The following is a 12,803-nucleotide window of genomic DNA, read 5'->3' as shown; positions in this document are numbered from 1 at the left end:
AAGGAGAAGGAAGGAAGGAAGGAAAGAAAGAAAAGGAAAGAAAGAATAATATTTATGACCTCAAGGCAGAGGATTTCATAATCAAGAACTAAAAATAACAACCAATAAAAAGAAACTAATAAATTTGATCAATTAAAATAAGCTTCTGTTCATCAAAACACACTATAAATAGAATGTAAATACAAATCAGTGTGGGAGAAGCTATTTGCAAAGCATATAACAGACCAAGAATTAACCAGATTATATAAAGAACTGATACAAATCAAAAGACAAACAATCTAATAGAAAAATGCACCAAAAAAAGGAAAATCCAATTCACAGAGAGGAAAACCAAAGGGCAAAAAGAAATTAAAATTCCCCATTTGCTACTAATTAGGGAAATATGAATTAAAGGCACAATGAGATCCCACTGCCATCAAATTAGCAAAAATTTTAAAGTCTGACCACAAGTATTGGCAAAGGATAGAACAAAGAGAATTCTCATTTGTTTCCAAAGAGGAGGTAAACTTGGAAGACTAATATGACATTAGTTGTGTCTACAAACCAACATTAGCTCTTCTACGTATATACCTCAGGGGAAGTCCTGCCGACGGACTCAAATAAATATGCACAACAATAATCAGAGAAGCCTTGTTCAAAATTACAAAAAATGTAGGTACAATCTAAATACCCAGCAACACTTGTAAACCCTAAAAATGAAGTAGAGCTACATGTATCAACACAGATAAACCTCATAAAGAATGCCAAGTAAGGGCGCCTGGGTGGCTCGTTGGTTAAGCGACTGCCTTCGGCTCAGGTCATGATCCTGGAGTCCTGGGATCGAGTCCCGCATCGGGCTCCCTGCTTGGCAGGGAGTCTGCTTCTCCCTCTGACCCTCCTCCCTCTCGTGCTCTCTGTCTCTCATTCTCTCTCTCTCAAATAAATAAATAAAATCTTTAAAAAAAAAAAAAAAGAATGCCAAGTAAAAAAGCAAGTCAGAGGAAACTATACAAACATACAAAATTTTTAAAGCATGCAAAACAAAGTATCATTTAAACCAATATATGTATAATAAATGTTTCTAAAACATATGGAAATGATAATGATAAACACCAAATTCAAGATAACAGTAATCCAGGAGCAAGATATGTTGCAGAGGACTATGCAGCGTTTCAAATTCACTGGCAATATTCTATTCCTTAATTTGCGTGATGGATACATGGGAGTTTACATTATTCTTTATAATTCTTGGGTATCTACAACATTTCATAATTATTTAAGTACAACTGAGCAAAGAGTTCAAAGTTATTTTAGAAAACCAAGTTTTTGATTGATAGAAATGTTACAGAAGTTACTTAAAACTGGGAAAAATTAAGAATCTCCATAGTATTATTTTATTCAGAATAGTAATTAAAGTAAGGCAAACATCTGAGTTACAACTTCATAAATAATCATTTCCAAAAGCACCACAATGTATACAACCCTGAAATAATTGTTTTTCAGGGATAGCAGCTGAAAAACAACAAAATGTGTGCCACAGGAAATATTTAGTGGTTCATTACTTCAAGGCTTTAAGTAAGTCAGAGTATACACAGTAAAGAGCTACCATAATTATACAGTTTCAAAAATAAATGGCAGATCCATTTCAAAAAAATTTTAAGTGATAGGAAATGTTTTCTTCCTTCTTTACGTATTCCTTTGGTTCACTTAGGGATATTTTCCCAACCTACTGCACTGCTGTTACCACTGAAGTCTCACCACAATTCTTACTCTCTTTATTTTCTGCCAATCTAGAATAGTAAAGAATAAAAGTACTCCAGGATCTGGAGTTTGGCACCAACACTAAGGAATTTTCAACAATTACTGCCCTTTCCCACTTTTTTTCCTGGGGTTGGGGGGAAGGAGACTGGCTCTTGAACATTGACCCAGAGCTGCTTTTATTAATGTCATGCTCTCGTCTCTGAATCCTCAGCTACATACACCACTGCTGTACATTTTATCACCTCTAGTAAACACAAAGTATGACTTATTTTTAATATAAATTTCTCTGCAATAAGGAGTGCCTGGGTGGCTCAGTCGGTTAAGCGTCCGCCTTTGGCTCAGGTCATGGTCCCGGGGTCCTGGGATTGAACCCTATGTCCAGCTCCCTGGTCAGCGGGAAGTCTGCTTGTTCCTCTCCCTCTGCTCCTCCCCCTCCCTTTCCCCGCTCGTGCTCTCTCTCTCTCTAATAAATAAAAATCTTTAAAAAAAAAAAAATTTCGGGGCGCCTGGGTGGCTCAGTTGGTTAAGCGACTGCCTTCGGCTCAGGTCATGATCCTGGAGTCCCGGGATCGAGTCCCGCATCGGGCTCCCTGCTCGGCAGGGAGTCTGCTTCTCCCTCTGACCCTCCCCCTCTCATGCTCTCTCTCTGTCTCTCATTCTCGCTCTCAAATAAATAAATAACATCTTTAAAAAAAAAAAATTTCTCTGGAATAAAATAGATCCCTAAAAAATTCAAATCTTGACAACAAAGGAAATGGCATAATATCATCCTATATTCTAACTAACTCAAACAGGTAAACTCATTTTTTCAAAGCTTATATACGGAATTTGAATTAAACCTAGAAAGCATATCATCTCTTGAGCTCTGAAAGCAGTGTTTAACCTTTTTTTTTCCAAATCCATATTCTCTTTTGACAAACAAATATTTTCTGCCTACTGCCAACATTATTATCAAAATATAAACTAATGTTGAACATGTTCTTTTCCAAAGTTTCCAGGATTCTGACAGTTGCCCTCATTGAGAATCACTGTATTAAAGATGAAAACTTATTAACATTAAAAATAGCATATTTCTAGATGCTTTCAATGAGCTGTAACTACAGATGGGTGAAAATATAAATGGGAGATAATATAAAAAGAATCAACTTACACATATAACATGTTTGTATCCAAGTCAATGCAAACAACATCTTGTGGTGGGTCATGAAGATCAAAATACCTCGAGTCAACTCCAACTATAAATGGTAAAGGTGCACTAAGGACTGCGGCCAGTGAGAGAGGACAAAGGGGAATATATGGGCACTGCCACTGAAATGGAAAGATCATCTGGGAAAAAAGTTTTAAAAAATTAACCAAATTTGAAATTTGCAATGAAAAGTATGTCATTAACTAATATTACTGAAAGGGACCATTAAAAAGCAGTGAAGTGCAGTTTCTTTTACCTTACACTTCATTCCGAAAACTAAATGACTATAAAATATTACGAAGCAGTACTATGAACCAACGTGATTAAAATCTTCAAGCATGACAATTATCACAAGCACAATAAAAATGCTAACAGCTCTTTGCATGCTAATTCTTTTAATGCCATATAAAACCCACATCCACATTTTTTGGAAAAAGTCAAAGCAGAGAGAAAACTGCCCCCCAAAATTATAAAACAAACTCATGATCTTTAACTCTTACGCGTTTCATTCTCAAAATAACCTTTGACTAAAATCCAACTAAGAGCTCCAAGGACTGAAAAAAATTAAAATGATTCTCTTAAAAATGTAATAGTCAATTGAAAATTTCAATAAAAAATTTCCTAACTGCTCAAATAAACACAAAGTGATCCAACTTCAATGAAGCTTGGCATCTTAAAAAATACTAGTCAGGGTGCCTGGGTGGCTCAGTCGTTAAGCATCTGCCTTCGGCTCAGGTCATGATCCCAGGGTCCCGGGATCAAGCCCCGCATCGGGCTCCCTGCTCAGCAGGAAGCCTGCTTCTCCCTCTCCCACTCCCCCTGCTTGTATTACCTCTCTTGCTGTGTCTCTCTGTCAAATAAATAAATAAAGTCTTTAAAAAAAAAATAATCTAAAACATACCTCAAGAATCTTTACAAAGCTCTACCTTGTGTCATATGTGAAAATTCAAGTTTTGATAAATTAAAAAACAGACTAAAATTTTAACTATCAGCTAATATGAAAATTCTAATCACTGATGATAAAAGTTTTCCTCTACTATAAAAATCCTTGCTGTCTCTTCTCTATCATCACTCATCTCAAAGAAATGCCTATAGCATTTATTACATCTGCCAGTTATTCCAGATGGTTGTTCAGGATAGGATTTTGTCTTCAATCATTTATTGACGTGTCAAATATTTCCGCACTTAGTATGAGCCAAGCACTGTTCTAGATGAGGCTATTAACAGTGAACAAAGATTGCTGCCATCCTGAGATTTATAGTTTAGCAAAAGGGTCAGCAAACTCTGTACAAGAAAGATAGGAAATACTTTAGGCCTCGTGAGCCATATTGTCTCTCACCAATATCTAACTTTGTCTCCACGCATGAAAGCAGTCATAAGAAGTATGCAAATAAATGACCTATGTTTCTGTAAAACTTTATTTACAAACAGGTGGCAAGCTGGATTTGACCAGTGGGCCAAAGTTTGCCACCACCTGGTCTAGCAAAAATAAACAGAGGACATGTGTGTATACACACACACACCCACCCACACACACACACACACACACTCTATCATGAAGTGCTAAGTGCTATGGAAAAAGAAAAATGAAAGCCAAGTGATGGGGATTAGAGTTCAGAACAGGAAAGAGAGCAGGTTCTACTGCTAAAGAGGCCAAACAGGAAAGACTTGGCTAAGAAAGTGACAACTGAGCCTACACCCAAAAGAGGTATCTAGGAGACATCTAGGAGGAGAGAGCTTCTAAGAGGAGGAACGTTTAGAGCAAAGGCCCTAAAGTATGGGGCCTGCCTACGATGCTTGAGGAGGAGCTTGTGTATTGGAGCTGAGTAAGCAGGGGGCAGAGTAGTAGGAAATCACATCAGAGGACAGACAGAGCCACTCCCAAAGGACCTTGCAAGGACTTCAGATACCTACAGTGAAAACTATCTTCCATTCAACAAAAGGTACATTACACCTGCAACTATGTAAAAAATTTTTAAAACAAGACTAACAGCAAAATGTGACACCCTTGTATTCACCTTTGACTTTTACAGCTCAATCATAAATAGGGTCATTTTTACAAAACTACTCAGTCGTTTCATCAATGTTTGCTATGGGGCTCCATTAATTCTTTGATATTCTTTGATATTCAAATCATTCTCGTTCTGAAGGACTTACCCTGTCATCATTCCTTTCCATTTTCTCTTCTTTAAATGATAAATTGCCAATCTTCCTTTATCAATGGTTTTGCATGCAATTCAGGCAGTTCAACAACTGCCAAATCCTCATTTATCAATGGTTTTGCATGCATTTCAGGCAGTTCTCCAACATCAGTTACATAAATTTCATGCAATCTTGCATTTTGCATAAGATTCCCAATTACACATTACAATTTTTCCACCTGTTCTTACACTATATTGCTGAAATCAATCAAGACACTGGGCCACAAAGATTCTGAGCAAGGAACATAGGTAAACACTAATGTTTTACAGGACGAAGTGGGAATTTCTAAAACTGTTCAGGTCCTTAACAAATATTTTCACGTTACAATGGCTTTTGCTTTTATATGCAACTGTGGAGGTTTGGAAAATTAATACACAATGAGGACCTCTGCTCCCCATAAACTATCTCACATTGGTTACTTCAGTTTTTAGTCATAGTGGCATTTCTCTGACCAAATTAAGATCTTGGAAACATATCCCATTTGTTTATTTAACAGGTATTTATAGAGTGCTTACTTACTCCATGCTAGTAAGCTGTGATAAGTGCTGAGGACACAGGGATAATAAAGAGATAGGTCTTTATTTCCATGTGAATTACATTCTTAATATGGGGAAGGGAAGACAGGACAGTCAACTATTTTCAATTAAACATATAATGAAAAATAAAGTTGGAGAAATGGAACATCCAAAATTCTATACTATGATCTATAAAGCCCTACATGATCAGACATCTAATTGCAATGGGAAGCCATCAAAAAGCAGAGGAAGACTTGATTTGATTTATGTTTTACGTAACAGCTAAGCATTTGTACATTATCCTATTTCACAATCATTTAGAATTTCCTATGTTACTGGCTCACAATAATCTGATTAAAAGTTAAAACTGGGAGTGATTAACTGTGTAATTCATTTGCATAATTTTAGGGCAGATGAAATTGGCCAGTCTCTTGTTTAATATAATAAGATTTATTCATGAGTTTTGTTATGTAATCATATAGATTATCTGAAGTACTCTAATATATGAAAAATCAGAAACTGAAATTTTCTCTCAAATAGAAGTCACCTTTTTTTCTTTATACTTACTATTTCCCTTTGCCACTCTATTATATTTATGTTAAACATTTCCTGGTGATTTCAAAGTTGCTTTCATTGAAGGAAATTTCCCTTTAGAGTAAAAATTCTGTCAGTTATCCTGTACTATAAGGACAATTCTATACTCACCGCTACAACAGCTTCGGCTACTCCAGTCAACACAGCTGGCCTGAGAGAATGTAGCAGAATCTTACTCTCAAGTAAAACAAAGAGCAACAGTGTCGCACAATTCTCAGGACCCAGATTCATTAACAAAATGCTGAAGTTTGCTCCACTAGGAGAAAAGAGAAAAAGATGATTATGAACTATTGTGCTAAAACATGTTACGATTTGCTTATTAAATTATTTCCTAAATATTAGGATTGAGAATCTAGTGCTAATTTCAAGTCCTGATTTAGTTATCACTGAGAAGTAGCAAATTTAATGAGATAATATAACAGAATGATTCAAACTCAACCTTTGGTAACAAAGGGGAGTTTATCAGAGAAGATTTTCCCAAAGAATCATTTGAGTTGAGTTCAAAAGAATGGAAGTTAGGGAGAAGCCAACATATGCAGAGGCAATGAGGCAAGAAAAAGCTACCATCATTTCCAGGAAATTGAAATACACTTATTGTGACTAAAGCATAGTAAGAAAAGGGCAAAAGATTATGTCAAAATAGAAACAACACAATTATATTTGCATTCTCAAAAGGACACCTGGCTGCAGTGTGGATAATGAAATGAAAGAAAAAGAAGAGTACCAATTAAAAGGGTAGTAACAAAGTTGTCCAGGTAAGAGATCATACTATCTGGACTAGTGATGCAGATGAACAGAAGCTAACAGATTTGAGATATTTGGGGAGGTTAAAATCAGTTCACCCCGAATATTTAGCTACGAACTGGATACGAGGAGGGGAGAGGAAAGGAAAACAGAGGTATTCCCTACACCCAGTCTTGCAACGCTCATCAATATTACATTTTTTAAATGGTGGATGGCCCACCATCCATCCAGCTATCAAAGATAGAAACATTAAGGCTATCCTTATGTAAAAGATAACACTTAACTTTATTATCCTAGCCCTTAAAATATTTTAAAGCATTCTTCTCCCAAGTGAATGAAAATATCATTTTAGATACTATTAATTACCTTAGTGGTAAAGGTGTAGAAACTGGCTGTGATAATATTAATGCATCATGGACTGAAAGCTTCAAAAAAAAAAAAAGAAAAGATGAATTATCAAGCCAATCTTGAAACCTAAATATTTATATCAAGGGTAATATAGAAAGTAGTTTAATATGCAAACTGACATAGTTTCAGAAATATACTAAGATATAAAACAATAACTGTATTTACTCAGAGGTATTATATTAGTTCTTTTAAATTAAATGGTTAATTCAACTGAATTTTGATTCAGTTAACTGTTTAAAACAGTTATTTTAAAATTATGAAGTGGGGCGCCTGGGTGGCTCAGTCGTTAAGCGTCTGCCTTCGGCTCAGGTCATGATCCCAGGGTCCTGGGATCGAGTCCCACATCGGGCTCCCTGCTCTGCGGGAAGCCTGCTTCTCCCTCTCCCTCTCCCACTCCCCCTGCTTGGGTTCCCTTTCTCACTGTCTCTCTCTCTCTGTCAAATAAATAAAATAAAATCTTTTAAAAAAAAATAAATAAATAAAATTATGAAGTAACTGCTTTTTAAAAGCTTCAAGTTTATTTACTCTATAGACTGGCAGGCATTTGGCAGTCAATTACTATATATTAATATCTGCTGAAGTACATAACTGCAGTACATTCAAGATTAACAATATTTGCCTTAATGCCACCATATCATATATAATGTTGATAACATCTTAGAGAACAATTTTTAAATAGCTTGCCTCTATAGATAGATCAGTACCACTCGAAGTGCCAGTCTGCAAACTGTTACTGGTCCAGGAAAAGATTGTATATAAATGGAGAGCAAACCATTTAGAAACTTGAATGGCAATATGACACTGCTCCTACCCCCAAGTACATGATCAGAGGACTCTTGTCTTTAGACAGGGCACAGACATGTTCATGTCTACACTGCTTACATGGTAAGGTGCACTTTTCACAAGCTGTAAACTTATATAGGTCTGCCACTGATTGGAAACAAAAAGAAACTGGTCCTTTAACACAGAAAGTTTGAAGACCTTTCATAGACTATTTCACTTTTTCCCTTCAACCACAAATCATTTCATATTTAATACTTATTAATTGCTCTGATTGAAAAACATGCCCATAACACAATTCTGGGTTTTACATTATTAAAATCAGCTACATAAAAGCCATGCACAGACCAATGATGATAATGTCATGAATCAAAGATTATATTTATTCCAATTCTGACCACCCAAATAAAAGATAAAATACAGGAAATTCAAGGACTTTATAGACACATATTGTTCCACCTCAAACTCAAAGGGCCATAGAACCCACTCTGCAATAACTAGAATGAACATATGCAGAGCTTCCCTCAAAAATATTTGTTTTTCATTACCTGTACAAGGATTCTTGGTCTTTGTGGTGAAGGAAAAGGGATGTTTTGCATGAAGTGTGAAATGTGCCTAGAAAAAAATTTGAAATACAGATCATAATTACTTTTCTAAAATGCTTCATAGATTTTAACAAATTTTAAATATTATATATATCATTCCAGATCTGACAAAACCACTTACCTAAAATTCATGTTAAATAAATTTATCTAGTGTAAATAAATTTATTCATCCCACTAAACTTCTGAAATACACAATATATTTCCTGATTAAAAGTCCATATTGATATACCCTAATATTACCAGGAAAATAAAAATAACACAAATACAGTTTTCATGAAAGAAGCTAATTTTTATTGTCTGGTTACCAGTGCCAGTATGGGAAGCAACTAACTGCAATACAATAAATTAAAACTAATACTGAATTTAATCCCAATAATTAATGTTAATTAAGTATTAATTTAATTAATACAGTTCTTTTACTATAACTCTGGGCAAACCACTTACCTTATTTCTCCACCTACAAATAATGCTTCTTAAGTTTCTCCAAAGCTTTGAGCTCTTAGGAGCCACTAACATGCAAAGTATTATTTCATCTGAGAAAAAAATTTTGATCACATACACTGATTTTATTTCCTCAAACTATTCATAGAATCTTAATTTTTCGAAAGGTTGCTAACTTGTCCCTAACATTAAGTTTTACAAACAATTTTAAGCTAACCTGAAAGTTCAAAGTTAAATCTAGAACTATGAACTATTAGTTTGGCATCCTAAGAGTACAACATGAAAGTCAAATAACTGCCCTTACCTTTCCGCTAACTAGTATGCTTTGCTGATAGTCTTTTGCTATAACGTGAAATTTCTGAAATTGTATGAAAAGTCTGTTTACGCATACTATATTTCCATAAAGCTCTTGACACCTCTTGTTTGTTAGGAGGAAAAATAAATCATTAACTATAATAAACAAAAGTCAGTGTGCCACTAGAAGTCAGAAAACCTGTTTTTTTTTTTTAAAGTAATCTCTACACCCAACGTGGGGGCTTGAACCCATGACCCTGAGATCGAGTCAGATGCTCCACTAACTGATCCAGAGGATCATGGGGGAAGGGAGGGAAAAATAAAACAGGATGAAATAAGAGGGGGAGGGGCGCCTGGGTGGCTCAGTTGGTTAGGCGACTGCCTTCGGCTCAGGTCATGATCCTGGAGTCCCGGGATCGAGTCCCGCATCGGGCTCCCTGCTCGGCAGGGAGTCTGCTTCTCCCTCTGACCCTCCTCCCTTTCATGCTCTCTGTCTCTCATTCTCTCTGTCTCAAATAAATAAATAAAATCTTTAAAAAAAAAAAAAAAGAAATAAGAGGGGGAGACAAAGCATATGAGACTCTTAACTACAGGAAACAAACTGAGGACTGCTGCGGGGGGGGGGGGGGATGGGGTAACTGGGTGATGGACATTAAGGAGGACACGTGATGTAATGAGCACTGGGTGTTATACAAGACTAATGAATCACTGAAATCTACCTTTGAAACTAATAATATAGTATATGTTAATTAAGTGAATTTAAATTTTAAAAAAGAAAAAAAAAAACAAATAAATTAAAGGCAGCAGCTCCGGGCGCCTGGGTGGCTCAGTTGGTTAAGCGACTGCCTTCGGCTCAGGTCAAGATCCTGGAGTCCCGGGATCGAGTCCCGCATCGGGCTCCCTGCTCGGCAGGGAGTCTGCTTCTCCCTCTGACCCTCCCCCCTCTCATGTGCTCTCTCTCATTCTCTCTCTCTGAAATAAATAAATAAATAAATAATCTTTAAAAATAAAAAAATAAAGGCAGCAGCTCCACATATATTTTTCTTGCTTACAGAAGATTTCCATGACAAAGGGAATTACAAATAGAGTGGAAAACTAGGATTTCTCAATGCTAAAACCAAAACCTCACTTTTAGCATCAATTAACTCACCCTTATTAATTTCTACATCAGTTTAGAGATGCTTTATAGTTAGAACCAGGAATGTCCATTTGTATGGTTCAGGTGTATGTGTATAATAGCTATTTTTCTCTTGGTTATTAGAGAATGAATAGGAAGGACACACACAGTGCACTGTATAATGAGTTCCTTCTTCAGTTGAATTCTCAAAAGATTATTATTTCATCATTCTAACCACCGCTCCTCAATTTTAAAACCAATGATTCAGGTGAAGGAGGGAACAAGTAAAAAAGTAAGGTGACTGATCCTTCTTCCCTTCAAACTTTTCTGCTTAAAGTAAGGTAAACAATGAAATGTATACATATACACCCAGTTTTTCCACCAGACATCTTTCTAATCATTATACATACTTTTCAATGGGAAGAGGATGTGGTCCAGACACAGAGAGTTTGTAGATAAACATGAGAAATTTTCTAAAAGCTTCAAAAAAAGGCCAGTGTGAGAGTAAACAAATGCATTTGTTTGAATTGATGGATTTGGAGACCACTTTTCTCTCCACCGGGGTCAACAGGCCCAGTTGCATAAGCTGTTTCTCTGTCAGAAGTTCCCGAGAGTAAGGTTCATAAAACTGGATGGCAGCTCCATATACCTACAAAGCAACAGAATTCCATTACAAAACTTGAGTTTGTTTTTAAAAATTTCTCTTTATCTCTGATTACAAAAGAAACACTTTGATAAGAAAAACCTCAAACACTGCTGGTGGGAATATAAAATGGCACAGCTACTGTGCAAAACCATTTGGCAGCTTCTTCAAAATTTAAAAAATAATTACCATATGATCCAGCAATTCCACTAATAAGAATATATCCAAAAGAACGGAAAGCAGGGACTCAAACAGATACTTGTACACCAGTGTTCACAGCAGCATTATTCACAATAGACAAATGGTGGAAACAATGCCAAAGTCCATCAACAGATGAATGGATAAACAAAAGGTGGTATACACATGCGATGGAATGTTATTCATCCTTAAAAAGGAATGAAGGAATAAAATTCTGACAGATACTGGATGAACCTTGGAAACACTGTACTAAGTGAAATAAGCTAAACACCAAGGACAAATATTTTATGATTCCACTTATATGAGCTTCCTAAAATAGGCAAATTCGTAGAAACTAGAATAGAGATTACCAGGAACCAGGGGTAGGGGTGGGGGAAGTTCCTGTTTAAGGTAATGAAAAAGTTCTGGAAACAAATAGTGATACCTCTCTTTTATAAATCTTATAACTACTTAGTCACTATATATATATACACACATATGTATGTATATATACATACACACACTATATATACACACACACATATCACCACATATATACAGTGTGTGTGCATCACATTAACACTTGTCTTTACAAATACAACTCTCCCGGATACAATTATTTCAAAGATCTCAAGAGATTTTTTTTTTTTAAAGATTTTATTTATTTGAGAGAGAGAATGAGAGAGAGAGAGAGAGAGAGAGAGAGAGAGCACGAGGGGGGAGGGTCAGAGGGAGAAGCAGACTCCCCGCCGAGCAGGGAGCCCGATGTAGGACTCGATCCCGGGACTCCAGGATCATGACCTGAGCCGAAGGCAGTCGCTTAACCAACTGAGCCACCCAGGCGCCCGATCTCAAGAGATCTTTAACAAGCAATATGACAAAGCATCTCAATGAGGCTTTGTTGTTCTCCACCAATCAAAGTAAATTTAGTAACTCTTAAGTGTTGGAAGATCTTAAAATTTTCATGTATATTTATCTTTCAATGAGAGAACTATAAATAATTCTTAGCTAAACACTTACCTTAGTTGTAAACAACCCAGTTAATATAGAATTGGCCTTCATTCAGTGTGTACTTTACTTATGTTCCAGACATTATGCTGGATACTTAACCTTCATTATCATTAATACGGTGGTTTTAAACTTACACCCTGTAGAATGAGGCCACAGATGTGTTTTACTTGATCCACAAGAGTCAGCATTGGTTAGTTATACTTTTCAATAAACTATTTTATCAAATTTCCTAAGAGAGCTTTTAACTTTTAAATTTCTACTAAATTCATAGTTTTATTTACTTTTTATTTCCTAAAATAATTTCACCATCTTTCTTATTTTAAATTATTATTTATGTCAGTATTAC

The 12,803-nt window shown here is 35.9% G+C and overlaps 1 protein-coding gene across 1 annotated transcript in view; it reads right to left on the bottom strand.

The window, feature by feature from the left end:
• DENND4C (DENN domain containing 4C) overlaps positions 1–12,803 on the bottom strand; it is a 140,941-nt gene that overhangs the window by 68,375 nt on the left and 59,763 nt on the right. The window contains 5 exon segments of the mRNA XM_021682458.2: positions 2,891–3,066; positions 6,349–6,493; positions 7,348–7,406; positions 8,718–8,784; positions 11,037–11,275. Of these exon segments, the coding sequence (XP_021538133.1) occupies positions 2,891–3,066; positions 6,349–6,493; positions 7,348–7,406; positions 8,718–8,784; positions 11,037–11,275 (686 nt within the window).

The sequence above is a fragment of the Neomonachus schauinslandi genome, chromosome 13 (genome assembly GCF_002201575.2).
Source record: "Neomonachus schauinslandi chromosome 13, ASM220157v2, whole genome shotgun sequence".
Classification (NCBI taxonomy): Eukaryota; Metazoa; Chordata; class Mammalia; order Carnivora; family Phocidae; genus Neomonachus; species Neomonachus schauinslandi.
This window is presented reverse-complemented; position numbering and strand designations above follow the sequence as displayed.